The sequence below is a fragment of the Nuphar pumila genome, chromosome 2 (genome assembly GCF_984573655.1).
Source record: "Nuphar pumila chromosome 2, dmNupPumi1.hap1.1, whole genome shotgun sequence".
Lineage (NCBI taxonomy): Eukaryota > Viridiplantae > Streptophyta > Magnoliopsida > Nymphaeales > Nymphaeaceae > Nuphar > Nuphar pumila.
Window position 1 is genome coordinate 11,690,707 of NC_143250.1, and position 26,658 is coordinate 11,717,364.

The following is a 26,658-nucleotide window of genomic DNA, read 5'->3' on the forward strand; positions in this document are numbered from 1 at the left end:
GGTGCATGAACAACATCAGATAAAGGAATGGATGACTTAGACAAAGGAATGACGACATTGCCTATGTTCGAAATAGGGTGGTGAGTCCCATCTCCGGTTACAATATTAGATTTTCCAAAATAGGGAGTCATAGTAGAGAACTTACCTGCATTACCAGTGACATGGGTTGCTGCCCCAGAGTCAACATAGCATATTCCATCATCATTTTGCTTCAGATTCAAGTTGGCCATAGCAGATAGAAGGAGATCCTTAGCATCTTCACTGACTCGGAACGTACCTGCAGTTCCTGATGTACCAACATTTCTGGTATTTTGCATTCTATGCCGATTTTGTGGGTTGAACCAGCAGTTAGCCTTGATATGACCTCGCTTGTTGCACTGATAGCATGTGGGAACATTCTTTGAAAAGTTGGCATTAGAATTTGGTGTAGGTAGTATCCCACGTCCACCCTGAATTGGATTTCCCTTGCCTCTGCCACGCCCTCCCCGTGTACGATCAGCAAACATCCCTGTGACAAGAATCTCATGCGTAGATGATTGCCCTGCTGAAGCATCAGATATGCTTTTCAAAGACATCTCGTATTGGAAGAGTTTAGCACGTAATTCCTCAAAACTGGGCAACGAAGGCAAGCATAATAAAGTGACAAGTACATGATACTCTGATCCCAGGGCATTCAGTGTTTGTTGCACCTTTTCTTTATCGGACACTGGATATCCAACAAGGGCTAATTGATCTGTGATGCTTTTGACTTGATTTAAAAATTCAATAATGGTCATTGCTCCCTTCTTTAAAAGCTGAAATTCACGCTTGAGAAACAGCACCTTAGCCTCTGATATCTGAGAGTAGGTTTGAGCTAAAGTTTCCCACAATACTTTAGATGTGCAATCATCAGGGATAGAAATCAAAACTTCTTGCGACAGTGTAGAAGTGATATATGCGACGAGGGCCTGATCACGTTTCATCCAAGTAGTAAATACAGGATTGTGAATGGTGCTTGTCATTGCTCCATCCCCTTTTTCTTCGGTCGTGACAAATTGCGGAGGTATTTGAGTAGAACCATCCAAGTGACCTGAAAGATCTTGACTGCGAATAAAAGGGGTAATCTGCCTTTTCCAAGTCAAATAGTTATTTGTATTCAGTTTTTCTGAAACCAGTTGCCCCAGGAAGTTGGAGGAAAGACTAGAATTGCCTGGAGAATCCATTTGTGGACTTATGACAGAAATGTGGCAGAAAACAAAGAATAGAGTGACGCAGCTTATGACAAAAATTGGTACCAGAAGAAATGAAAACAGTGAATGAACAAAAAAAAAGGAAGAAGTGACCAACTGTAAATGAATGAAGTAGAAGAAGGGACCTGCAGTATGTGAATTAAGAGGACAAATTCAGCCTTTTTGTGTAAACTGTGAATGAATGAAGAAGAAGAAATGACCAACTGTGAATGAATGAAGTAAAAGGAAAGACCTGCAGTTGCTGTGTGAATTAAGAAAAAGAAGTGCAGTTGCTGTGTGTGAATTAGGAGGAATAAACAAGAAAGGCTACAGCAGTTGCTGTGTGTGGATTAAAAACAAACAACCACAGCAGTTGCTGTGTATGAATTAAGAGGAATAGAAGAGAGAAGCAAACAAATCAAGTAGCAGACGCTGACAGAAATGAATAGGGGAAGAATAGAACCTGATTCACGTGAACTAATTCACGTTGAACTGATTCACGTTGACCTGATTCACGTTGCTGAGGAAGACAGACGTGAACTGATTGACGTTGCTGAGGAAGACAGATCCACGAGTTCTGAAAGAAACGAGGAGAACTCGGCCTTTGCTGCAGCAGATCTTGGCGTGTGCACGTGAACTGATGTCGAAGGATAGGATTTGGTTGTTCACGTTGCTGAGGAAGACCCTTTTTCACCCAGGAATACAGCGTGCTCTGATACCATGTGAAAACACGTGAGAGAGAGAGAGAAAAGAACCTTTTGAGAAGTCGGCAGCCCTTGGAATATCTGTTGCTGCGCTAGTACCTTTATTAGTATAGGGTTACAAATTACCTTTTACAGGGACAAAACTGCCCCTTATAAGTAACACATGTTACATAATAATACAACTAAAGCAAAACTCGTGGATGGATATGGATCCGATATCGGATCCATATCCAATTCATATTCCACATTCTAATATGCACAACGACCCAAGCTAGCTTGGGCTCAGCTCGAACTCGTTCGGGTAGATAAACGAGCCGAGCTTGAACACAAGCTCAAGCTCAATACACATAAACAAGCCGAGCATGATCAGGCAATCAAGCTCGATTGAGCTTGATTAGCCCGATTAAGCTCAGTTTGCGTAGTTATATAATGCACAGAATATAATATACGTATATTTTATGTTTGCAAATTAAACACAGCAAGCAGCCTTGCTCAGACGGGTAAGGTGTTAGCCTTCCACGGATGAGGTGGGTAGTTCAAAACCCACTTTTACATTGCAGTTAAAAAAAATTAATAAAAAATGCTTGGCTCGAGCCAAGCCGAGCCATGCTCGAGTTCTAATCGAGCCGAGTTTCTCGGCTCAAGCTCGAGCCAAGCTTGAACATCTAGTTTTTTTATTTGAGCCAAGCCGAGCCAGCCTAAGCTCGGCTCGTGTGCATCCATAGTCAAACTCACACTCAGCCTTATTTAAGAACTAACTCTCCTCTTTTATAATTTTGATTAGGGTTGCAAACGGTTCAGATTTCGGATCACAAAATACATTGGAGAGTTGGATCGGTTCGTATCCGGGACAGCTAAAATTTGCAAATGAACAGACACATTTGGTATTAACAGAATTCAGTTGAACTTCACTGTCAATGGTCAAATGAACACAAGGATTATAACCCCGCAATCGTGCAGACTGTATTACCCTAGATTTCCTTTATACGATCTATTTATCAGATTAAAGCATGCATTATGGGAATTCATGCTCTTATTTTATGCTACCATTGTATCCTATGTGATCAAATAAACCACCATAAAAACCCCCTACACCACAAAAGAAAATTATTGCAACTAGCTGTTTATATTCCAAATATCAAATCAACTCAACTAGTTGTTTATATTCCAAACATTCCTTACCAATCACACAATAACTCATTATTTCCAATATATCAAGTTTTACCAAAATTTTGCAAACCCTGGAGTTAAAAGATCTTCTATCATGCAATGACTATAAGTTTTGAGAAGAAAGAAACACACTCATATCCAATACTACTAGAATTATTTTAGATATGAAACATTATGGGCATGTTTGCAACGCTTCTGATTTTGTAACTTTCACAGTTTTCTTGTGATTCTAAATCACATGTTAGAACTTTCACAGGGGCATTGCAAACATGATAAAATGCAACCCGTGATTGTGATTCCATATGTCAATGTTGAAGACTCAAAACTTGTGAAAGTGTGACACAAGTCTAACCCTGTGAATAACTTTCACAAACATTAGATGCTTAGCTGTGAATGTGATAAAGCAGTGATAGGACATGACATGACACATTCTCACATGATAGATTTTCACACAAGTCTGACTTCACAACCTAAAAGCAAACATGAGAAAGTTAATGCCTGAGAATGTGAATCACACAAATCACTTTCTCAGGGACAAAACTTTCACAGCTGAATAACTTGTGATCAAAACAAACATGCCCTATATGTCATGACAAATGCACTTTCTCAAAGTAACTCAAAACATATATTACTAAATTTGCCCCCTGTAGCCCTAGGCGTAGGGCACCTAGTCGACCAAGACTAGATTGACTGACTAGGTCAACTAGTCAGCGCTTAGTCAACCATTGCATAGGCAGCAAGGCCAAAGATGTCAATTCTTTTTTTCAAAATAGGGGTGTCAACAGGTCGGGTTTGGTTTGGACCCAGGTGGAACCAGACCCAAACCTGATTTGAGATGATGGTAATGGGTCCGGACCCAGGTTCAACCAGACCCACCATAAGAGAACCCATACCCGGATCCTATAAGGATTACATGAACCAGACCCGGACCGTAACCAGTAAAATCATATTCTTTTGTCTTTTTTACATTGAAAAAATGCGGATCTTAGTCAAAACTCTGGTCGGGCCTGGGTCATATTCAGCACAACAAATAGTTCAACTCAGCAATTTTGAAGAAATCAAAGTTGTTTTTATGAAATCACAACAAATATGAAATCTGCATATGCACATGCATATAAAGTTATACATGTGTAAACATACACACAACACAACAAGTGTTCAGCACAATGTAGGTGTGATTTTAGTAAGAAAGGGCAGAACAATATTTGATATATCAATATTTAACAAAACTATTCAGCGCAACAAATATCCACCACAACAAATACTCAGACAGGAATATGTAGCACACCAAATTTTCAGCAGACAAATTATTCAGCACAACAATATTTTACACAGCAAATATTCAGCACAACAATTAACTTGAGAAGCTAATCAAGATAGAAAAATAACCTAGAACTGACTGCTAAAGAAAGTCACTTGCACAAAAAGATCAATAACTAAATGAAGAAAATTATATTTTCTGTATATAAATCCTCACTACAGGCCAACTTCAGGTCAATAAAAGAATAGCAAACCACATGAATAAAACCACAGCAACTAGCATTCCTTTATCGAATGGTGCACACATAACATCCAAAAACTCAGTCTTCATGAAATATAAAAAACTAAACAAAAAACATTTTTGGAATTAAGTCAACTGAAATTCATCTCAAGATTGAGAAAACAAATGAAAAAAAAATAACACACACCGAAGTCACGGTTGGAAGCATTCCCATATTCTAAAAAAAATAACCAACTACCTAAGAAACACAAATATTACTGAAAAAACAAGTGTCAAGTCAAGAAAAAAAAATGTTTCAAAAGCAGCCCAACACAATCGACCTTCAAGAAGAAGAGAGAGACCAGACGGGGAAGACGAGAGAGAGAGAGATGTTCAGGGTTTGGTAATTATGTGTGTGTATGTGTGTCTAACTACAATGTTTGTCCTTTAGTATGTAACAACAATCTGCAAATTGTTATACATCATAGTTACCTTGCTGTTACAAACTTATGAATTCATTCATAATCACCTTGCTATTTAATTTCACGTTGAATATATGTCTGCTATTAAATTTATCAATTTATTATAATTTTCCTTTTTTTAGGCCTCAATTAGGCTTATTAGAGCTCTAGTGCACTGGCACCACCTAGTGCTTTTGACCCCACAAACTCAATCAAATGCTTCCTTTACTCATGAAATTCATACAATAATACATGTAGGATTACTGGAGAGATGAATGATGGGTACAATGGCATCTGTTGGTGCACCTCCTGTAACACCAAAAACAATAGGTGGAAATCAAGAGGCTGCCATCTGACAAGGACAATGCCTCCACTTTTTCCCAGTAAAGAGGTAGGAAATTTATGAAAGTAAGAACCACAAACCACCCGCAACAAAATGAAAAGCCACAAAAAATCCACAACCAACAGAAAATAGTGGCAGCACAGCCATTGATCCCTCTCACATACACATGCACAGATCCAGACATGCACGCAGGAGAGAGAGAGAGAGAGGTTGCTACAAGGTAATTTATGCTTTATTACATAACCATGGGGAAATATGTACATGACAATAAATAAAGACAAATAGACAACGACCTATGAGGCTAGTGAAATTGAACATCACGGCATGTTTCCCTGAAAGAACAGCATCTAGCATGCAAAGCGCAAGGGTTGCGAATGAACAACATCAGTCCTATCTATAAAACTCAGAAAGAAAGCCATAACAGAAAATGATAATGTACTCAACAAGATAAATCAAATCAAATGAAACTATCTTCATTATGAAAGTATTGCAGGAATGTGTACCATATCAGGGTCCAAGGTGTCACATGAGTATAGTCCAAAATTATCTTCAGGAACAATTATTTTCGTATCTTGATCCAGGGAAGTAGTTTTACCTGAGAAAGTGAATACATTAATGATCAATATACTGGTTTGGGAGCAGATAGTCCATACAAGCTCAAGGTAAGAGTCGCTTGTTCTGAAGAGAGCAGGAGTATGAAAATGTATTGCAGTGTCCACCACAAGTAAGGAAATTGTATAATCACCAGTTTATCATTGTTAGCCTTTTAAACTACATGTTCAACCAGAGTTACCGGAAGCGCCAATAGGTTAGGGGAAGCGCGCTTCCCCGAAACATAGTTTGTAAGCGTGAAACGCGGCGCTTCCGAAACACGCGGGGAAGCACATTATTTAATTAGGAAGCGTGTATCCCTTTAAAGGGAAGCATGTATCCCCTTAAAGGGAAATAATGCGCTTCCGAAACACGAGGGGAAGCACATTATTTAATTAGGAAGTGTGTATCCCTTTAAAGGGAAGCATGTATCCCCTTAAAGGGAAATGTGCTTCCCTTCGAGCGAGCGAGTTGTTTAAAAAAAAATTAAAATCGATGGACAGTTTTTTCATTTTCTTTAACTTTTTTTACAAAAAAAAAAGAAAATAAAAAATTTTGTTAATGAGGGCAGAATGGGGATTTTTGAAAGAGAGAGATGATGATAAGGAAGAGGAATGATGAGGATGAGAGAGATGATGATAAGGAAGAAGAAGAAAAGTGATATGATGAGGACCATAATTATGATGACACAATGTGTGGAAAAATGAAGGTGGCAATGTCAGTGGTGGATGTGGTCATGATAATGATGTGAGAGAAAGAGGATGGTGATGGTGGTGGTGATCCTCTTTCAAAAAAGTTGATAATAGTGACAATCCAAGGAAGGAGATGGTGATGATGATAAAGGGAACAGAAATAAGAATAAGAAGATGATGAAATGATGAGCAAGAGAGACTGTCAAAACTCAGCTTTTGTAAGTTATGTTTGAGTGTAGTCCTTAATTATTGACCCAAAACCATTGTTAACTAAAATCTCCCATAAACAGAGAACTTGGGTTTGTGTGTTCATAACTGAAATGATCTCATGCTTTCTGGTTCTCGATGCAGTAGACACAATCATCGGAGTTTCTCAAAATACTAATAGGGTCCTCCTCATAAATCTAAGATCGTTTTTATGCATACCAAGAAATCTTGACAATGTTTTGAGAATGATGTCATCCAATGGAAAGGCATGTCCCCTAGTATCTATTACAAAAGGTAAACTACCATTGGTTGCTAATTCTAGATAATTAAAAAACTTCATCGAGGTGCTTAGGGCAATGGCAAGAGTGTAATCTTCCTTGTTCCCAGTCGTCTTTTACATACAACATTGAGAGCAAAATAAGCTCCTTTCAAGCAATGGGGTTTGAACACGAGAATCATGAGTTTGGTGAGCCTTTCTCTTGTAATCAGCATAGTTCTGTCTACTTTTTTCTTCACACCCTTTTGTACATTGAAAGCCCTATATCGGCCTGGTTTTGACGTTCCCTAAACTAAAAAAAGCCTGCATATTGTGACCTCAGGTCGCTGTGAACCACTATAATTCATTTCAAAGAAATTCAACATAAGCATTGTTCCTTGGTACTTATTAAGTTGCTAAGATTTAGATTAGCTTTAAGGATAGAGATGTCACAGTTTTTAGAGTTTGAACATGATTCTATAAATTGAATAAGCCTATTTTCTTCCTTCGATTCTCCTTTTCCTTTCTTAAAGCGACAGAACATTTGGAAAAAAAAGAAAAAGGAAAAAAATCTGCAGGAGGGGAAAAAAGAAAGAAAAATATCCTGAGAAATCAAAATCTTGAAAAGGAAAAACACATAATCTTCTTCTCCGGCTTCAAGCAATGGTAATAAAAAATTCAAGGGGACACACAATGCCTCCGCCTTCCTAGTTAGGGACGATCATGGTTTCTATTAGAAACTTTCTGACCTGACATGGGACGACCACGGTTCGAAACCCACGGAGGGCATCCCTTGCCGCGAGGTCGAAGCTGGGTGTACTCCTCGCGGGCAAAGGGCACGTCAAGGGTTTTACCAACCAGAAGCCTGCCAATGTGAGGTCAGTGATGGGAGCTTCTCCCCTTGACCTAGCCCCACCAAAAAAAAAAAAAAAACAATTCACGGGAGTGGGAGATTAAACCAGAAATTCCCATACCGGTTGAAGCGTCGAAAAGGGACCAGAGTTTGTCGCGGAATTCATGATCAGCAGCGAACAATCGAACCCAGACGCGCTCTTTCCGGCCGTTTTCTTTGACGGCGGTGAGGATGGAGCCCCCGATTCCTGGAACGAGCAGGACGGGGTCGAGGTCGGGATCGACCCTCGGCTGGTCCTTCTTCAGCAGGTGAAGCCACAGCTCAATTGCCTCAAGAATCTTGTCCAAAGGAACCACCATTTCCTCAACGCCCTGGTTTTCCCTTCACTGCTATCTCATGAAGCTGTGACTTGGATTTGATGATGGTGATGAAGATGATGAGGAAAGTAGGGCTGCTCCAACCACTGAAACAGGAGGAAGGGAAGGGGGGAGAGGGTTGATGAGGAGGAGGAGGACCCCCTTGAGCCCTTTCTCCTTTTTCCCCGACGAAGCCGGCGAGAGAGAGTTTTCTCTTGCAAGGAACTGGGTTTTTTCTTTGGTAGGATTTCATTGGCCCAACTTTTTGCTCTAAATTCCCACTTTTTTGAATTTTTTTATATGGTTACAGGTTCAATGAAGATTACCAAATAAAGGCTTCCAATTAACTCTATCGTCTAGGGAAAACGTGGTTTCTTTTAGTTTTCTATTTTTTTAAGAAAATAGAAAAAAATAGTTTTCTATATTGTCGTTTGTACTTGAAAAATATTTGTTTACCTTCACAGCCTTAATAGAAAAGAGAAAGATAGGTGTCTTAGTTACTTGAGGGCATTGTTGTCATTTGACTCAATGATTTACTTTCAATTGTTCGGCAACTTTTAGAGAAATATGGCGTATATCACAAAATTGAGAAAGTTGAAGCTTTTATTAAATTAAGAGCAAAAGATTGGTTTTAAATGAAACTTTCCCTTTCCCATTTTCTTCTCTCAATTATTTTCCCAATTCTCACTAAACTGTTGAACTTAGAAAAAAAGGCTGTTTGTCCTCTATGCTTGTTAATGATTTTGCTTAAGTATATCTCAATAAAAATTGTTTTTATATTCTAGTGTTGTCATTGTTGGCTTTTGTACCTCCTTATAGTGGACTTGTGCACGTGTACTTGTGTTTACGATATTCTAAGCTCTTAGAAGCTCTTGTTATGTATTTATGCATATTTCATTATAGAACGCATAAGAACTCTCTCTTTAAAACAACATTTGCCCCTCTATAATCAAGTCTTTTGCGTAACAGGCTTGTGCAACTTTGCTTTCAGGATATAATCAAGTCATATTTTTCTTGTGTTAAACACGATCTTAACTTCAAATATGTCGATCATCTTCCATAACACTTTCACCTTTAAGTAGCTTTAGATTGAAAAGGTGGGATGAGATACAAAAGAATGAGAGATGCAAATCACAAAAGATTCTAGGTATATATAAGCTTAGGTGAGAAAATATTTTATCAGTCGTGAATAAATATCTAGCAAATACGAATAAATATATAACAGTCATATCCTAATGGCTAGTGTTAACAACTAGCTTAATTAAGTGTCAATGGTTAGCTAACTCATTTAAGAGCCTAACGGTCACTAATCTATACCTATATTATCTAGTTTATAAAATCAAATTCAAATCAAACATGACCATATGCTTAGCCTAGCTAGGTGGCTTGATCAAAGACAAGTCAAATATGATCAAGAGTATAAGCTTGGTAAAATACATAATTTTGAGACACAATTCCAACAATCTCTCACTTATATCAAAATTATAAAAAAAGTAAATGAAGGTACCATTTAGGTTTGAACCTTCATTTAGTGTTACTTTGCCATTATAAGACCAGATCATTAGTAACTTAGCTTTGAACTATATATCTTAATGGACTTTCTAACATATATATTCACTTAAGGTGATATGTGTCTACCGTACATGAACCTGGGCAGTAAGGGTCTTATGCAATATCCTGGATTTACAAGAGCTCTAAAGACAAGCTTAGGTCTTGTATAAGGCAACCCCACCTTCGCACTCATATAGGTGTAGGTGAGCTCGTCAAAAATGATAAACTTGTTTAAAACACCTCAACCATAAGGCACATGAATCTCATTAAGAGTTTTGTACTCATCCTAAAGATCACATGTTTTAAACACTTACATCAGGAATGAGATAAAGATACTCTTTATGTTTATACTTATATAAGTGTTCATCCAATTACTCTGATGATGTGTTCTTCTCAATGAACCACTAGACTTGATTTAATCTATATCATGTGATTGTGTTCTCATCACAGGTAATTATTTTTTAATAGGCTTTATCTTCATTCCCCTTGATGTGCATATCATCTCTCAAGGACTTCTTAAATGAGAGTGCTATTAACTAAAAAAGAAATTAATCACTCAAAATTTCAAGAAATGTATTCATTCTCAAGTATTTTCATCATTAGACAAAACATTTTTACATAGTTCACCTTTTGTTGTATCAATATACATTTATAAAGGGCACATAAACTAAATAACTATATCAATATCATTTTTTAACAACAATGAGATATATGGTCAAAAATTTCAAGCATCTATCAATAACTATATATTTTCTTGATAAGAAATTATTTTAATTTGCATCACTATTAAATATAGTGGTTTTTCTAAATAGTACATTTTGTTACGACTTGAAATATTTTTTTGTCTTGAATATTCGCATGTCATCATTTGGTAAACATTTTCAGCAAGGTTATAAATAGTTTCTAGCATTGGGTATTCAAACTCAGCATGACATTTAGTATACCCACATGCTTGTAAGAATTAAAATGGATTTGCATGTTTCATAAAAAATTCTCACAAGTGCATTAAGTAAGATCTCCAAATATATCATGCTCGACCCTTTCTTATGAAGCACAAAAACATCATTATAAGTTTTAAAAAATTAATCAAAATTAAATCAAGTTCAATGTAGATTTGAATTTGAATCCAACTCCAATATCTAAATATCATGCCAAACCCACTGAGCAAAAAATATAAACAAATATATCCATTGAAAGAACATGTCAAGTATAATTTTAAAAGAAATCATAAATATATGAAGTTGGAGTCAATTTGACTCAGATCCACACACACAAGAAATTTAGATCTCAACTAGCATATAAGAAGATTCTATTATCCATATAGTTAATTAAATAAAGTATGAGTATTACATGATGTTACATACCTTACTACATGTAATGCTTGCAAATATATAAAGATATATCATACTTTCTACTAAAAATATTATAGTCCAATAAATGACTACTCGATATGAATTTGATAATCAAGATAACACAAATTTATAAAGTTATTTATAATTGTATTAATTTTATTACATAAATTATGAGAATAAATTTACCAATAATTTAAATACTAGTACAACCCTCACAGAAAAATCATATATATATATATACATACAAATAATCACAAATTTATGCTCTATAAAGTACATCCATTAATTTATAATCATGAAAACACTAAATGTGTACCCCCACTATGTCTTGAAATTTAAATATATAACAATCATTAAATAGATTTTCATATTACACAAAATGTACATTTTTTATTATGGAGTAAAGTCTAAATTTACCTCCTTGGAATATCATGATATGTTTTTTCAAGCACTAAATATCATGCATTTTCAAAACATTAGTAGAATACATATGAGACATATGATCAGACAAGTATTAAGACACACTCATTTTAAATAGTCATCCATGACCAAAAGAGTTTTTTTTTTTATATTTTACATGCAACATTTGTGTGATATACCTCTATCCATATAGAAATACCCAATAGATATGTCATAAAATTTTATATGCCAATGCACAATCATCACTAAACAAATTGAATGGTTAAATTTTCTCCAAAAAATATGTATGTAATTTAGACAAATATGATCAAACAATTATAATACATGTCATGTCAAGACACTCTACTTTATAAAATTTGCAATAATGTTACTTAGAAAACCAATCAAAATTAAATTTTAATTCCTAAAATCAATAACTCACAAGAAACATGTTCTCTCAATCATTAACAAAATATGCATTCAATTTGGAAAAACCTCTTAATTAGACTTATAATTAAATATCATAAGACCTATAAAATCATTATTTTGCTGATCATTCAACCCATAACAAATAGTTAAACACATCACACTCATTTATCCTTCTTTGAGAACATGATATATCAATGTATATATCATTCCATGCTGGAGTTTCAATTTTGAAACTAATCTTGATCCAAATAATAACAAAAGTTTTGAGTCATAACCGGTCCTCAAGATCCAAAATCAATATTGGGTTCCCATGACCCAACCCATAATTTCAAAACTCATAAAATTACCCCAAAATTATGTCATAAAGTATAGATCCAAACCAACTATTAAGGACTAACCTTGATTTTTCTTAAAGTGCAAGTCTTTAAACATGTCCATGAATTTAACACTGAAAATGGCTCTAATTCTGGTTCAATAGGTTCAACTGGCTCCAACTGTGTTTGCTATGACCAACCCAGTTCTTCTTAGTTGAACTTGTTTAATATGATCAATGCAATTTTATTGGATCCAAACTGATCCAATGAGATCCATACAAGTCCACTAGGATCATTTGTCTTCAATTGGGTCCAATAAGTTTGATTGACCATGATATGAATAGATCCAATCTAGTTTGAAATGTCTCTATCTGTTAGGAGGTAAATTTTTTTGGCGTCGAATCTACCCTGAGCACTTTTGCACTCCCATGCTAGTCAAGGAAGAAGAAGAAAAAGGACAAGAAGAAGAAGATGAAGGCGGACGAGAAAAAAGAAGAAGAAGTTGTGTTGTCGTAGAAAAGAGGAAGACAAGTTAAATAGATTAAGGTTTTAAACCTGGACAATGGGTCGGGTCGGGTAGGGCTTTATATAGATCTATATTAGGGTTTTACATTTTGCAGGGTTTTACGCAAGTATACACAAATCAATATCGATTTGTATTTATAAAGTTACCTCGATTTATATCATTGAATTATTCTTGATTTGTACTTTACTAAGTCTATACATCGTGTGGCTTTGTTTATTGTTTTTCTTTTTTGGCCATTTATTAATCAGTCATTGTGTAAATCGTTTCATGGCCAAACCATTGGTCATGGTGTATTGAAAATAGATACTAATATTTTTGGTAAATGAATGTGGTTGTAAATAATGTCGATTTGTATTTAAGAAGCTACAGCGAAAACGATATATCTTTGTTTGTCTTTATGAACGATATCGATATATAATATCGTGATTTACTCATCGATTTGCAATTGTTACTAAAATATTGTTTTGTATAAAACGTAAATCGGTTTCATGTTGTAAATCACATAGAATTTACCTCAAAATTTTTTGTTGAATTTCACATCGATTTGTATTATGGGTTTAGGTGGGGCAGTGATTGGATTGGGTTGTACAACGATGTGTATATTTGAAGGCTAGAAGAGACAACGATTTATCCATGCACTTTTATCGCGATTTGTACTCATACACATTACGATTTTCATCTAGTTGTGGCTGACATAGATGCCATTATGTAGATCGCGATAAGACACTACATGGTATAACATCTTACAAATCGATACTAGAAAACACATAATATCTTACAAATCGATATACATATCACATAATATATTACAAATCGATACAACAATTCAGTATAATAGTTTACAAATAGACACATTGCGATTTATACATGTGAATGATACATATTACAATGATTTATATATGTGAAAGATACATTATTAAACAGAAATCCGACAATGTGAAAATTGGGTCATGCAAAAAGGCATAACAACTAACTTCATGGTAAGACTTAAACAAAATTCACACGTGATTCCTGTGTTCCATAGCTCGCTTTTGAATTGATATGAGTCTGTCGCGAAATAGAACAATATAAGGCACAACATTAAGTTTCACAAGAAATGCAAACATGCTTCCAACATTAATTATATACCAAAAGACTTGTAAAATTAAAGCTATCATTCCGAAAAAACTGGTCGGGAGGATTAAAGGTTTCAACTTTGTAGTGCACGTCTGTAGGGTATTGCTGCATGTTGAAAATTACACAAGTTAGATATTGATAATTGCACGTAATGCAATTTACATAAAAAGCAATATAATGTATTACATACTAGTTCATGTGAATGGCTTGGTTGCTTTTGCTTAGAGGTTGGTTGTTTCTTAAACCATTTTTTGCCAATCAATTTTAGTGCATCCTTTATCCTCCGACGACTGCGATCAGAGGTAAGTTTCATTTTGATACCCTTCGCTAGGTGAATTTTTTCTTCATAATCTACAATGTTAACTTCTGACTTATTGAAGATAATGTTTACACTTCGGTGCAACTTTTCATGAGTGTCAAGGAAAGCATGATTTTTACCTCTGTTGTTCGCTCCCATTTTCTTGGACTGATCTTCATGAGTTGCATCAGACAGATGGTGAATTAACTACACGTTTTCAAGTAACTCCCTTGACACTTTTCTTATGTATACATAGGATTATTCACTTTTCGATTGCCAAATCTGCAACATGCATAAGTAACATACATAGTTGTTGGTAACGGGAGGCTATGTGGCACTTCTCATCAATACCAGATTGACTAACAATATCTATATCCAGCAGTTCAATCTTTGTTTGTCTCGTTTATCTTCGCATTAAATATGACTCAGGTATTTCTCGTATCTTCTCTTGATTAAGTGTCTTTAATGCATGACGACATAAAATACCTTTGAATTCATACTTTTTGCACATACATTCAATTATTTTGTTGTCAACATTGTACGTGACATGTGCTTCTTGTCTTTTCTGATGCTCTTTGCCCTCTAATACAATATGATATTTGTGCATATTCTCGGTTTGCATACGTCCTTCTATGTTGTAATTCATGACCTGCATAACCCCCTTCTCAATTAATTCAAATGCAGTTAGTGTATACAGATCTGCAGATCGCATCAATATTTTCATGCCCAAAGTTACAGGGCGTGTGTTGAAGCATTTCACATCTTGTTCAAGCTTATTCTGTCTAAGACCGTCTATAAATATTTCATATTGTTCTATGAAACAAAACATTGTTAAACATGAATACAAGGTTTTCTTCAGTGTGGCATGCATAGATTCAGCTCTTTGTGTGCTTATCATACATGCATAAAAGTATTGTCTTTCATATGCCAATGTCCACTTCTCTTTGTCTGCATATAAATTTTGTAACCACATAGTTTTCAAGGTCGTACATTTGAATCATTTTCTCCCAATCAGACATAAAGGTGACCTCGTCTACGCTCTCAAGTACACACCTTGTAAACTTTTTATCAAACCCTGTCTTTTGATTAAATATATGTCCTATGTTCTTTGTTGCATTTTGAAAGATATGCCACAAACATAGGCGATAATGTGCATCTGGCCATACATGAGATACAACAACCACAATTGTGTACTCACCATCTATAAGTACAACTTTAGGGTGCTTTCCATTAATTGCTTATGTAAATACTCTGAACAACCACTCAAAGGGTTTCTTGGTCTGGTCATATAAAAAAGTGCCGCCTAATATGCAACTTTGTGAGTGATGGTTCACTTTGACAAACTGCGCAAATGACCACTATTCAGTATTAATCTTCATTGTCGTATAAAAATTAAACACATAATTGAAGCATTCATAATCTACTATTGACTTTGAATCTGCCCAAAGTATATTCACAACATATTCATCTTCATCCAGTTGCATTGCACTAAAGAAACCAGGGTCATTGCTTAATTTCTTCTGTAAGTAATCAACCAAAGAATATATTTCTTCATTCTTCATGTTATCTATCATCTTCCTTCTCAAGTGGTTTCTTAGATCCATAGGTGTGAATGACACATTATCGCGACCACCATCTATATGCGCGCATAAATTGTATGTCTTCTTTGGTACAATGCTGGTGCTATCAGCTATTTCGGCAATTACAATATATGCTTCAATTACTTTACGATGTGACGTTAACATAGGAGTCATAAATGAAGCTGCTAATACATGGTTATGATCATTGATTAAAGTACAAACTACATATTTCCCATTCGGAAGTCTTCTTAACACCATTCTCGCTAAATATCCACATCTTGAATCTGGCTTGCTCCTTGTTGGATTTCTACGTGACTTCTTCTAACCTTCCATATAACAAACACATGTCTTTCTCAACACGACACCCTGTGCATTTTTTGACCAAGAATACCTTTTAATACTGAAGCCAAGTTTTAAGGCATAATCATTGTAAAATTTATATGCAACTTCCTCATTATTAAACTGCATTCCTTCTACGAGAATAGAGTTAAGTGTACTATCATGTTCATTCTCAGTGCCTGGACCTTTATCAAGTGTAATGTCATGATCGTCTACCTCATTATCGAATTGCATTTCTTCTGCTGAAACATTCAAGTCAAGAGTAAATCCAATGCTTGCACCCTTCTTATCATGTGCATCATTAGTGCACATGTTCACTTCTCCATAACTTTCCAATGATTGAGATAGATCATTTTCATTGCAACCAGGTGATAAGCGCACCATTGTCATAAGCAATATATCATTTTGCGTTAGCCAGCACATACGTTTACTCTGATTTATTCAAGATGCATATAACAATGGATGTCAATAAGGTTAAGCAAGTCAAAGAAATGATTGAATGAATCACAATATAAAAGCAACAACGATTTGTTATTTACTTGTACTATGCATCGAGTTGTTACTTACCATGCAAATAAAATAAATGATTTGTCGTATATATGTGTTGACGATAGCGATTCACATGACAACGATTTAATTGTATTTATGATGCTGTGAAGCGATTTCAATAGAAATTGCTAAATGAGCAGTGATTTGAATACGAAAATCACCACCGCAAGCGCGTAACAGTGCATTTCTACACACACACGTTTTAAAAGTCTTTCTACAAATATCTTACAAATCAATACTAGAAAACACATAATATCTTACAAATCGATATATATATCGCATAATATATTACAAATCGATATAGCAATTTAGCATAATAGCTTACAAATCGACACTACAAAACACATAATATCTTGCAAATCGGTATACATATCGCAAATTATATTATAAATTGATACAGAAAATTCAGCATAATAGCTTACAAATTAACACTACAAAATACATATCTTACAAATCGATATACATATCACAAAATATATTACAAATTAATACAGAAATTTAGCATAATAACTTACAAATTGATATTAACAAATAAAAAAATATCTCACAAATCGGTAGTATGTTACTAAAATCGTGATTTGCGATACATTGCATATACTGAGTGAATAGATGTTACCAGATGGGGTAGAGGCCCTTCCTCGCATCTGTAAACAAGCATTCTTGTCAACAGGTCCCAACGTCTTATAAATATCGTTAAGTTTTCAATCGTTGAAAGGACAAAATCCACCTGCAATAACAAAACAACGCTTTAATGACACTCACAATGACATATGTTCTTTAATAATAGCATGATGACATAGAAAGATACTCACGACGCCTTAATGACACTTGTTGGAATGTTTGTGCATCATTGCTTTCTTCCACTCTACCTAACGACAACGAAAAAGAAGAGATGACTGTAAAAAGAGATGACCGACAAATGCCCCTATGACGCCCACCAATGATCGCCGCAAACCCGACAATGTTTTGTAACACAAGACAGAAACAAGAAGGTGGCAATGTTTTGTAACACAACCAAAAAACCAAGGCAGGAACCTGGACTCGAGACGACAGCAAAGGCTACTCTGACGATCACAGACGATGATAAAGAATGCATCGTCAAAGGGCGCTCCTGTTACAGCAGATGGTGCAAAAGTACTTTCTCAATGAAAGATATTTTTATCGTTTTTTCGAACTGTTGTTTCATAGTGAGAATAAGAACTCTGATGCTAAGTGATGCTGACACACAGGGATACTATCCCCACATGCTTATATACGTGATGCTGATTCGGACCCCGAACACGCACGGTAGCAATCTGTGCATCTCCGGGGGAGAACACGCAACACCCTCCAACTGCGGCCATAGGTTTGTTCATCACGATCCTTCCGCCGATGCCAAGACACCTTGTCCGAAGCTCCATCGGTGGCCTGACGGCTAGATCGGCCGCCGCTGCGTGACTGACGTTCCCAATCTTGAAATCGTAGCCATCCATCTCCATCTCGTTCGCCCACGAGAAGAGGAATGGCGCCAAACTCGCAAGATCATAGCACGGGGACAACACTGGCTTCAGTGTGTCCTAAAGCATCGCCTCTCTAAAGAGGCGCCTAAGGACACTGTCGAACCAAGATGGATGAATAATCTAGCATCAAAGGAGGAGGAGATGATGTTGACGATGACCAAGCCTAGTGAAGTCGAGGCCGGTGGCGGCCTATGTCGGCGTCCTCTCGGGCTTGAAGAGCCCGCAGTTCCTCTCCGACGTCAGATGGTGAGACCAGCACGAAAACAAAAGGCTGGTCCTCTCCCCCTTATGGAGTCATAGCTTCCTCCGCAATGACCCTAATCCCAGCTCTTCCCTCCGTCCATCCTTGCTTCGTCAGGAGCCTCCTATCGAAGACACCATGACGAAGAACCGACCTGCTTGACGTTGTGGAGCTGGAACAGGGGCGTGAAGAGGAGCTTGAGGAGGCGGATGATGAAGAGGCGGTACTCATCGACGGTGTCGTGCTTCGTGATGGGGGTCCCAGAACCTCACGGGCTCGTTGTACATCGACCGGTAGACACCCTGCTCGTCGAACATAAGGGGGAGGTCCCTGTACAAGAAATCCACGTACTCCCCAACGTCAAGAGAGGTAAGAGCCTGCTCCACCGAGCCGAACTCGTTGACCAACTTGGATTTTAAGCATTTTTTTTCAAGATGGGTGTCCCCCCTTTTTTTTTTTTTTAATGTTGGGACGATCGTTGGTGAGAATTTCGGACAGAAGTGGTGGTGGGGAATGCATAAATTGCACTTTGGTGGCAAGATTTTTTGGGTGAAAGCCATTATTAGACTGGCGGGTTTTGGGAGATTGACATCTCTTGATCTCTCTGTTAGTAGAGGAAGCATAGAGAAACACCTTCAGGTGGCTGTATACTGCGTTTATGATGATGCATAAAGAGAATCACGCGAAGCAACTCTTTTGTTGACGGTGGCGACTATTTTTGAAGCTAAGCGAATGGATCTCCCTCTCGTTGTCTAGTATCTCGAAGGATTTGGGATGTGAGTGTGACGGGTTGAGCATAATGATATTGGCTTGCTGACGACAAATCCAAGAAAGCAATCATACCTTCCTCCAAGTTAAACTGAGTATATATTTTTGTTACAAGACCTAATTGTTGTTTTAAAATTATTAAAAAAAAAATCACTCAAATATATACTCAATTTCATAAAGAATTTGCTTGAAGGCACCCACATGAGCGCCCATTTTAAAGCAATAGTTGCCCTTCTAAGATCAAGTCTTGGACACAATAGGTAGGACTGAAACTTTACTTCTAGGATATAACTAAGTCACACATTCTTGTGTTAAAATACGACTTCAACTTGCAATATGGAGGTTGTCTACCACCATGCGATCACTTTTGAGTAGCTTTAAATATGAAAGGTGTGGAATAACAAAAGATTCTAAGCATATACAAGCTTAAGTGAATAAATGTCTTAACAATCATTAATAAATGTCTAGCATTTACAAAAAAAAAATTAACGATCAAAAATAAATATATAATGATCATATTTTGATAGCTAGTAGCTAACAACCAACTCAATTAAATGTCAATTTATCAGGTAACAACTAACTCATTTAAGAGCCTAATGATCGCCAATCAATACTTCTATTATATAGTTTAAAAAGTCAAAATCAAATCAAACATGATCATAAGTTTAACCTAGACAAGTCAAACATGATCAAGAGTATAAGCTCAATAAATACATAATTTTAACATACAATTCCAACATAACCAACCGTGCTAGGTTAGGTATAACTGATTTTAATTAGATTTTGAAAAACCTAAGCATGTATTTGAAGTGACCAAGGTTTACCATAAAATGAAATCTAGCTTTGTTTTGGGTCAAGGCAACCTATTTGGCCACATATTATTTGTTTTTATGAATGTAAGCTTGCCTTACATTCAAATAGATAAATAAATAAAGAACTTCCTAATTTTTAATAATTATGCATGTTTAATTCCTATCATGTTTTATTTACCATCATATATAATATATATTACCAAACTCATATAATAACACCATTTCAAGTGCGATATATAAAATACCAAATTTCATTTTATCAACTGTTACTCAAATTATTGGTCAAAATAGGTTTCTGCTTATTTTGATTTTAAGATGGAATAAACCCAAAAAAACTAAATGAGTATGCATTTTAAACAACTTCGATTAGCTATGGTCACTCAAATCAAATTTTTAATAAATTAAAATCTAGCAAAGTTATCACCTATTTAGAGACACTTGTTCTTGCCTCTTTTTTTCATTCAATCATAAAATAATTCATTTTATTTTATTTTGAAAAGAACTAAACAATGAATATGTTTTGAACAATTTTTTTGCTAAATCACAATCAACATTTGATTTTAGAACCAAATTTGTTTTAGTGATAGATGAAACCAATTAAATATAATAAACAAAAAGTTAGGCAACATTTTGGTAATATTTTGAAATACATTATTTTTCATTGTTGAACAAATTTATGAATAAAATCTATTGTTTCTAAAACAATAAAAAAGTCTCAAAATTTGTATCCATTGAATGTAAAGTGTTGCTTTTTACCAACTTCTTGTATGCATAATAAAACTATAATGTTTTGCCTTGATCATTACATATTTTCCCAAGTTAAAACACTATTGATTTTAATGAAACTACAAATTCCCTTAGTATTGAAGTAACCCTTGACAATCAAAGTAAATTTTATCACATGTACCATTCAACACTTCATGGCTCAATAGCCCTAGTCTAAATGGGTTATTGGGTGTTTTTATTAAACATAAAGGTCCATTACATTTTATTACATGTGTCATTCAACACTCCATAACTCAATAGCCAAGTCCATCTTCAAAGTAACTTTCTTTATTGTCTTACATGACAAGAATATACTACCCATTTATGATAGTTACACAGTTTTATTAGCTCATTTACGTTGATAACTGATTCAGTATGATCTGATGCCTTTAAACTAGTCAAGCATCCATACACTCTAGTGCCTTTAAACCGGTCAGACATTTATTATGTTATGTGTGCATATATATATTTTTTATAACTTGGTACACTTTTAGCACCTGACTAGTTCATTTTAACCACTTTCTCTTTCATGAGCAATCTCGTATGCATGCATGTTTTTCATGCCTTGTAGCACATCATCATCATATGCCACACAACATATTCATACACTTAAGACACCACATTAGTTCCTTTAAACCACAAGCTCATTCATCAATATCCATATGTGCATGCATATTTTTCATGGCTTATAGTACATCATAACATCATGTTATATATCAAAACATCATGTTGCACATTGTAACTATAACAAAAATTTATAGCATAATATTCAAAAGATGTTCATAAGTGATGTTACAATTACACTGCCTCAATATGCCCACATACTGTACATCATTATGTCATGTGTCCATTTGGTTCACTTCTAAAACTTTCTCATGTTCATCTGGTTCACTTTTAAAACTATGACATGTATTCAAACATAATTCTATAATTTGGGAATGTTAACGTATAATTTACTTATTGTAAATTTTGTCATAAATCATCCAAACGATTTAGGGATTGAGATTTTCACATAAGATTCTCACGTATGTTACATGCATATAGGAAAAACCCAAAATTGAACTCATTACAAATTAATAATCAAAATTTCTGTAATCACAAACTGTTTTCTGTTCACAAAACAATCTTGTCTAATTCTGTCTTTACAATAAAAAATCGATAATAAATTATACAAAACAAATTAAATGTTGAGTTTTTTAGTGTGAGTTGCTTGATATGTCTGATTCAAGCTCATAAAAACCCATAATTAAATTTCTATTACAGTAGAGAGCTTAAAATCACATAATATATGTTATTTCTTTTATTTGACAGAACATATTCCAGAAGATTATAGATTTTACAGCAATTTTCATGAATTTTTATTTCCAAACCATGAGAAAACAACATCCAGGATTTTAACTGTATGTTCTTCCACATTTAGACTAACATATCTTAAAATCCCATCCACAAATCCCGAGTATTTTGCAAAATATAATTTTTAGAAGGTTTTTATGTCTGAATAGAATCATTGTTAGAACATGATTTCTGTGTTGACTTGCACAGGTCATATCTCCCAAACCAGGGCTCATTTGAGTCTAAAATTTGGATTAAGATTGCTTCCATATGTATGAAATATTCTCACAATTTTTTAAAATTTATGGGTTCACGGTTTGGAAAAACCAAATTTATTATTATGGCTGGTCGAATCAAAATACATAGAACAACATGCATTTTTTTAGAAATTAAACAAGAATTTTATGCATTCCAACTAAAATATTAAGAAAACATATCCAACGATTTTGATCCATCAAGAACACATCGGATTCTTACAGATAAATATTTAATTGTATTGTAAATATAGAAATACACCACATATCATGAATCTATATTCAAAATCAATTGTTTTACCAAACAAAATACATTTATCTCAAAATCGGTTTTCAAAAAAGGATCTCAGGTTTTAAAACCTTCATACATGACACAATATCAATTCTTATATTAATCTAAGTTGATATATGGCTGATACGCATTTGTGAATCATCTCATTACATGCTTATGTATCATAGCACTATATACACATAAAAAGTTACAGTGTATCTACCTCAAAATCATAAAATCTACTAAAAAGCTCTCATGAATCGTATTGACCCATGGCTTCTTTCTATAATATGCACGACCAATGAAACAACCACACCAGCATTCAAAAGTGCTCTTCTCTAAGTGGCACATGAGGGAGGAAGAAGAAATAGACAGATAGGGAAGTAGAAAGAGAATAGGAGAGACTGGGGGGCATGTGGGAGGAGGAAGGTATGAACCCTACTTGAATAGCTTCTCTTAACTTCTAATCTGATTAAGGAAACTCCCTCTAAGCCTTGGCTAAATTGAATTTTATTTGCATTTCATGTTAGTTTATAAATCCTCGCTTATTAAGATTCCTACGTCATTAAAGAAATAATTAATTAGATTAGTGTAAACACCCTAAATTTTTAAAATTTTTAAAATTTTCCTTTTTGCCCCTAGCACCTACCTAAGTCAGTCAGAAGGGGCAATTGAGTAAATTTCTAATTATTTATTGGATTCACTTCCTTGTTGAAGATCCGAAATTCAATTTCATTTTATGTACTTGATCCAACCTCGGATCCAGATCAGATATCCAAATCCAGTTCTGAACCCGGATCTTCTGTTTTCAAAAAATCCAAAAATCAATTCTCTGTATTGGCTCAGGTATTTTATCCAGATCCAATCTCTATTTAGATCCATTCCTCTTATTTCATTTTCTCAATTCAAGATCCAAGCTCGATATTTACTCAAAAATCTTGGATCCAGATCTATTTTGAAAACCCAAATTTTTTGTTAAAAAAAAATTTACCCTGTTATTTCACAAAACCTTCTTTCGAAAAATCCCTGAATTTCAAAGCAAAATATTTTACAAAACTTCTTAAAAACTTCATCTGGATCCCCTCCCTCGTATTTTTAGGTTTTCAAAAACATAAAAGAAAAATTTCAGAAAGTAGCTTTATCCTTTTTTTGAAAATCCTTGCAATTAAAACTCTCTTTTCAATTTTTTTTGAAACATGGAGGGACCATTTTTAAAACAAAAAGTAATGGTCTCCACCTATATAACAACCTGCGTAGGAGGAGGCTGGGAGACCACCAAGCATCGATCAACATCGCCTCTCATCCATCGAGCCCTGCTCTTCCCTCTCTTTTTCCCTTTTCCTTCTCGTTTCACTTGTTCCCTCTTCCTGATTATTTCCTTTCCCCCTCTCTTTTTCTTCTGTTTTCTTTCTTACCCAGTGAGGAAGTTCGGATCTACAACGAGTGGCCACGGTAAGAGCCCTCCTCTCTTCCTCTTTGTTTTGTAATTTATCTCTTTCTTCTTCTTTTCTTTTTGATTTTTCATAGCATTGATTTCTATTTCTTCTCCATTGAAGCATAATATGCAACACCGATCTGCCTATAAGCAACATCGATTTGCATTTTTGCAACAAGAGGTCGATCTTTTCTTTATTACATTTCTTTCATTGTTAGTTTAGCTTTAAATCCTATTTCAAATTCCAATTTTTTATTTTCTGAATTATATATTTTTGAAATTTCACATTTTAACTTTGAAATTCATTTCAACTTCAAATGTTAAGTTCAATTCTTTACTTCTTTTCAAAATTCTCAAATTTTGAATTCCATCTTCCATCTCAAATTCAATTTTAAAATTTTGAATTTTTAATCAAAGTTTGAAATTCACTTTGAAATTCCAATTTCCAAGATCAATTCTGATTTCAAACATCAAATCAAATTTCAAAATCAATTCAAAGTCTCAATTTCAAATTTTGGTTCAATTTCAAGTTCCATTTCAAAAAAAGGAACTTAATTTTCAAATTCTAATTCATCAATTTCAAAACTTCAAGTTTAGTCTTTTATTTTTTATCATTCTTTCAAATTCCATTTTTCAAATTTCAAATTTCATTTTCAATTCAGATGTTGAATTTCTAAACCCTTAAATCTCAAAATTCTATTTCACTTGTAATTTCAAGTCTTTCAACTTTAAAATTTCAAATTTCCTTTTCAAATCTCAGAATTCACTTCGAAATTCCAAGTTTGAATTCAAATTTTCAAACCAAGTCCAATTTTTGAATCACTTCCGTATCAAATCCATTTCAAAATCACTTGAAAAAATCCAAACTTCTGAAAGATTTCTAAAAACATACATTACAACATAAGCATGATTCTATGTGTATTTAGGATTTCAGAATAATCACTTAGATAAATTTAGACAAAGCAAAAGACATTGATTCGATCTTTGGTTCAATTACCCCTGGTAAAGGCACCAGAAACGGTTGATCATTGTACCGACGAGCGAATCCCGTCTCTACATTTTTCTCGCAAAATTTCAAAACAAAGGCGAGTAAATTTCACAATCTTTTTCAAAAGGTCAAGTGAGACCTTGAAAAGAGTTTATCTTCTCTTTTTTTTTCCTTAAAAGGAAGAAAAGAACAAAGGGAAAATTCTTGCAACGATCACAATTAGCTAACTAGGTCTCTTAATACAATAAAAAAACTAATTAAATAATTTGACTTAAACTAAATAGGGGATTTAGGAAAGTAGGTAGGGACATTCCCCTTCCCCTTGGTTTGCCTTGTCTAAATTGAGTAATTCCCATATGGACTCCTAGATTTAGGAGGGGCCCACATAGAGTGTGTATCCTACCCTATGGGTTCAATTACTAAATTTAATTCAAATTAAATTAAATTAAATTAATTTTTAAATTAAAATTCAACTCTAAATTCAAATTAAATCTCAAATTTAAATTCCACTCCAAATTTAAATTAAATGTCAATTTGAGATTCAAATTAAATCTAAATTAAAATTCAACCTAAATTTGAGATATAAATTTTAGCTTTATTTATAAAAAAGTTATGAAAAATTTTCTGAGTATTGGGTAAACATAATTCCTAAAAAAACTTTTTGCTTGAAAAAAAAACTATTGTTCCTTGGTTCTTTAGGTTGGTTTTTAGTATTAGAACTAATGTGTTGGTTCATGATGATACTGACAGCTCCTACCAACCACGCCCGTTGGTTTATGATGATAAGTTCTCATAATGATAAAATCACCATGAAGTCATCATAAGATCAAAATTAGATGTTCCATGTTTGATTTCTTCTAGATTATATACTTGTGAGCAGCTTGGTGAATATGCTTTTGTTAGCTAGTTTGCTAGGGAGAGTTGGACGTCTAGAGAGAGGAGAGGAAGGATAGTGAGCCATGTTTCCAAGTAAGTTGTCATAAAAAAGCCATTTTTATGCAGCATGCGGCATGCTTAACATGCAGCTCTGTTGCTGATGACCATCCATCTCTCAAGATGGACACCACACTCATCTCGAGCAATGCCAAATGGGTTGTCGCATTCCCACCATGCAGGGATGATGCATATAATGTGAATAAAAAAAATCTCACATATTTCAATATATTGTAGTTTTATAGGGTTTTCTGTCATTATAATTTTCTCATTTTACATGTTTTGTAGATTTTTAACTTTAAAACCGCATCAAAACATTTTTCAATATCTTTGTTAAATACATATACATATATATATTTTATGAACACGAGATTTTCCCCTCCCAAAATTAGGGCCCATACCTAAACATGTGTTTGTGGTTTGCCCCTTCAGCAAATCAAATCCATCGCATTCCCACGTACCAAAGACCCTTCACTTGCAGGCAAAGTTGGCAAACTAAAGTTATATATATATATATATATATATATATATATATATATATATATATATATATATATATATATATATATATATATATATATAGAGA

General features: G+C 34.7%; 1 protein-coding gene across 2 annotated transcripts in view; it reads right to left on the minus strand.

Annotated features, from left to right (window-relative positions):
* Window positions 1-8,567, minus strand: part of LOC149844763 (lecithin-cholesterol acyltransferase-like 4) — a 62,048-nt gene extending 53,481 nt beyond the window's left edge. The window contains exons 1-2 of one of the 2 annotated variants that reach the window (XM_089995258.1): window positions 8,087-8,567; window positions 5,870-5,961 (exon numbers count right to left, since the gene is read on the minus strand). In XM_089995258.1, coding sequence (XP_089851384.1) covers window positions 5,870-5,961; window positions 8,087-8,324 — 330 coding nt within the window. In that variant the 5' untranslated portion in view covers window positions 8,325-8,567. The remainder of the gene's footprint in view (window positions 1-5,869; window positions 5,962-8,086) is intronic. The other variant, XM_089995259.1, reaches the window with a different exon arrangement.
* Between the last annotated feature and the right edge of the window lie 18,091 nt (window positions 8,568-26,658).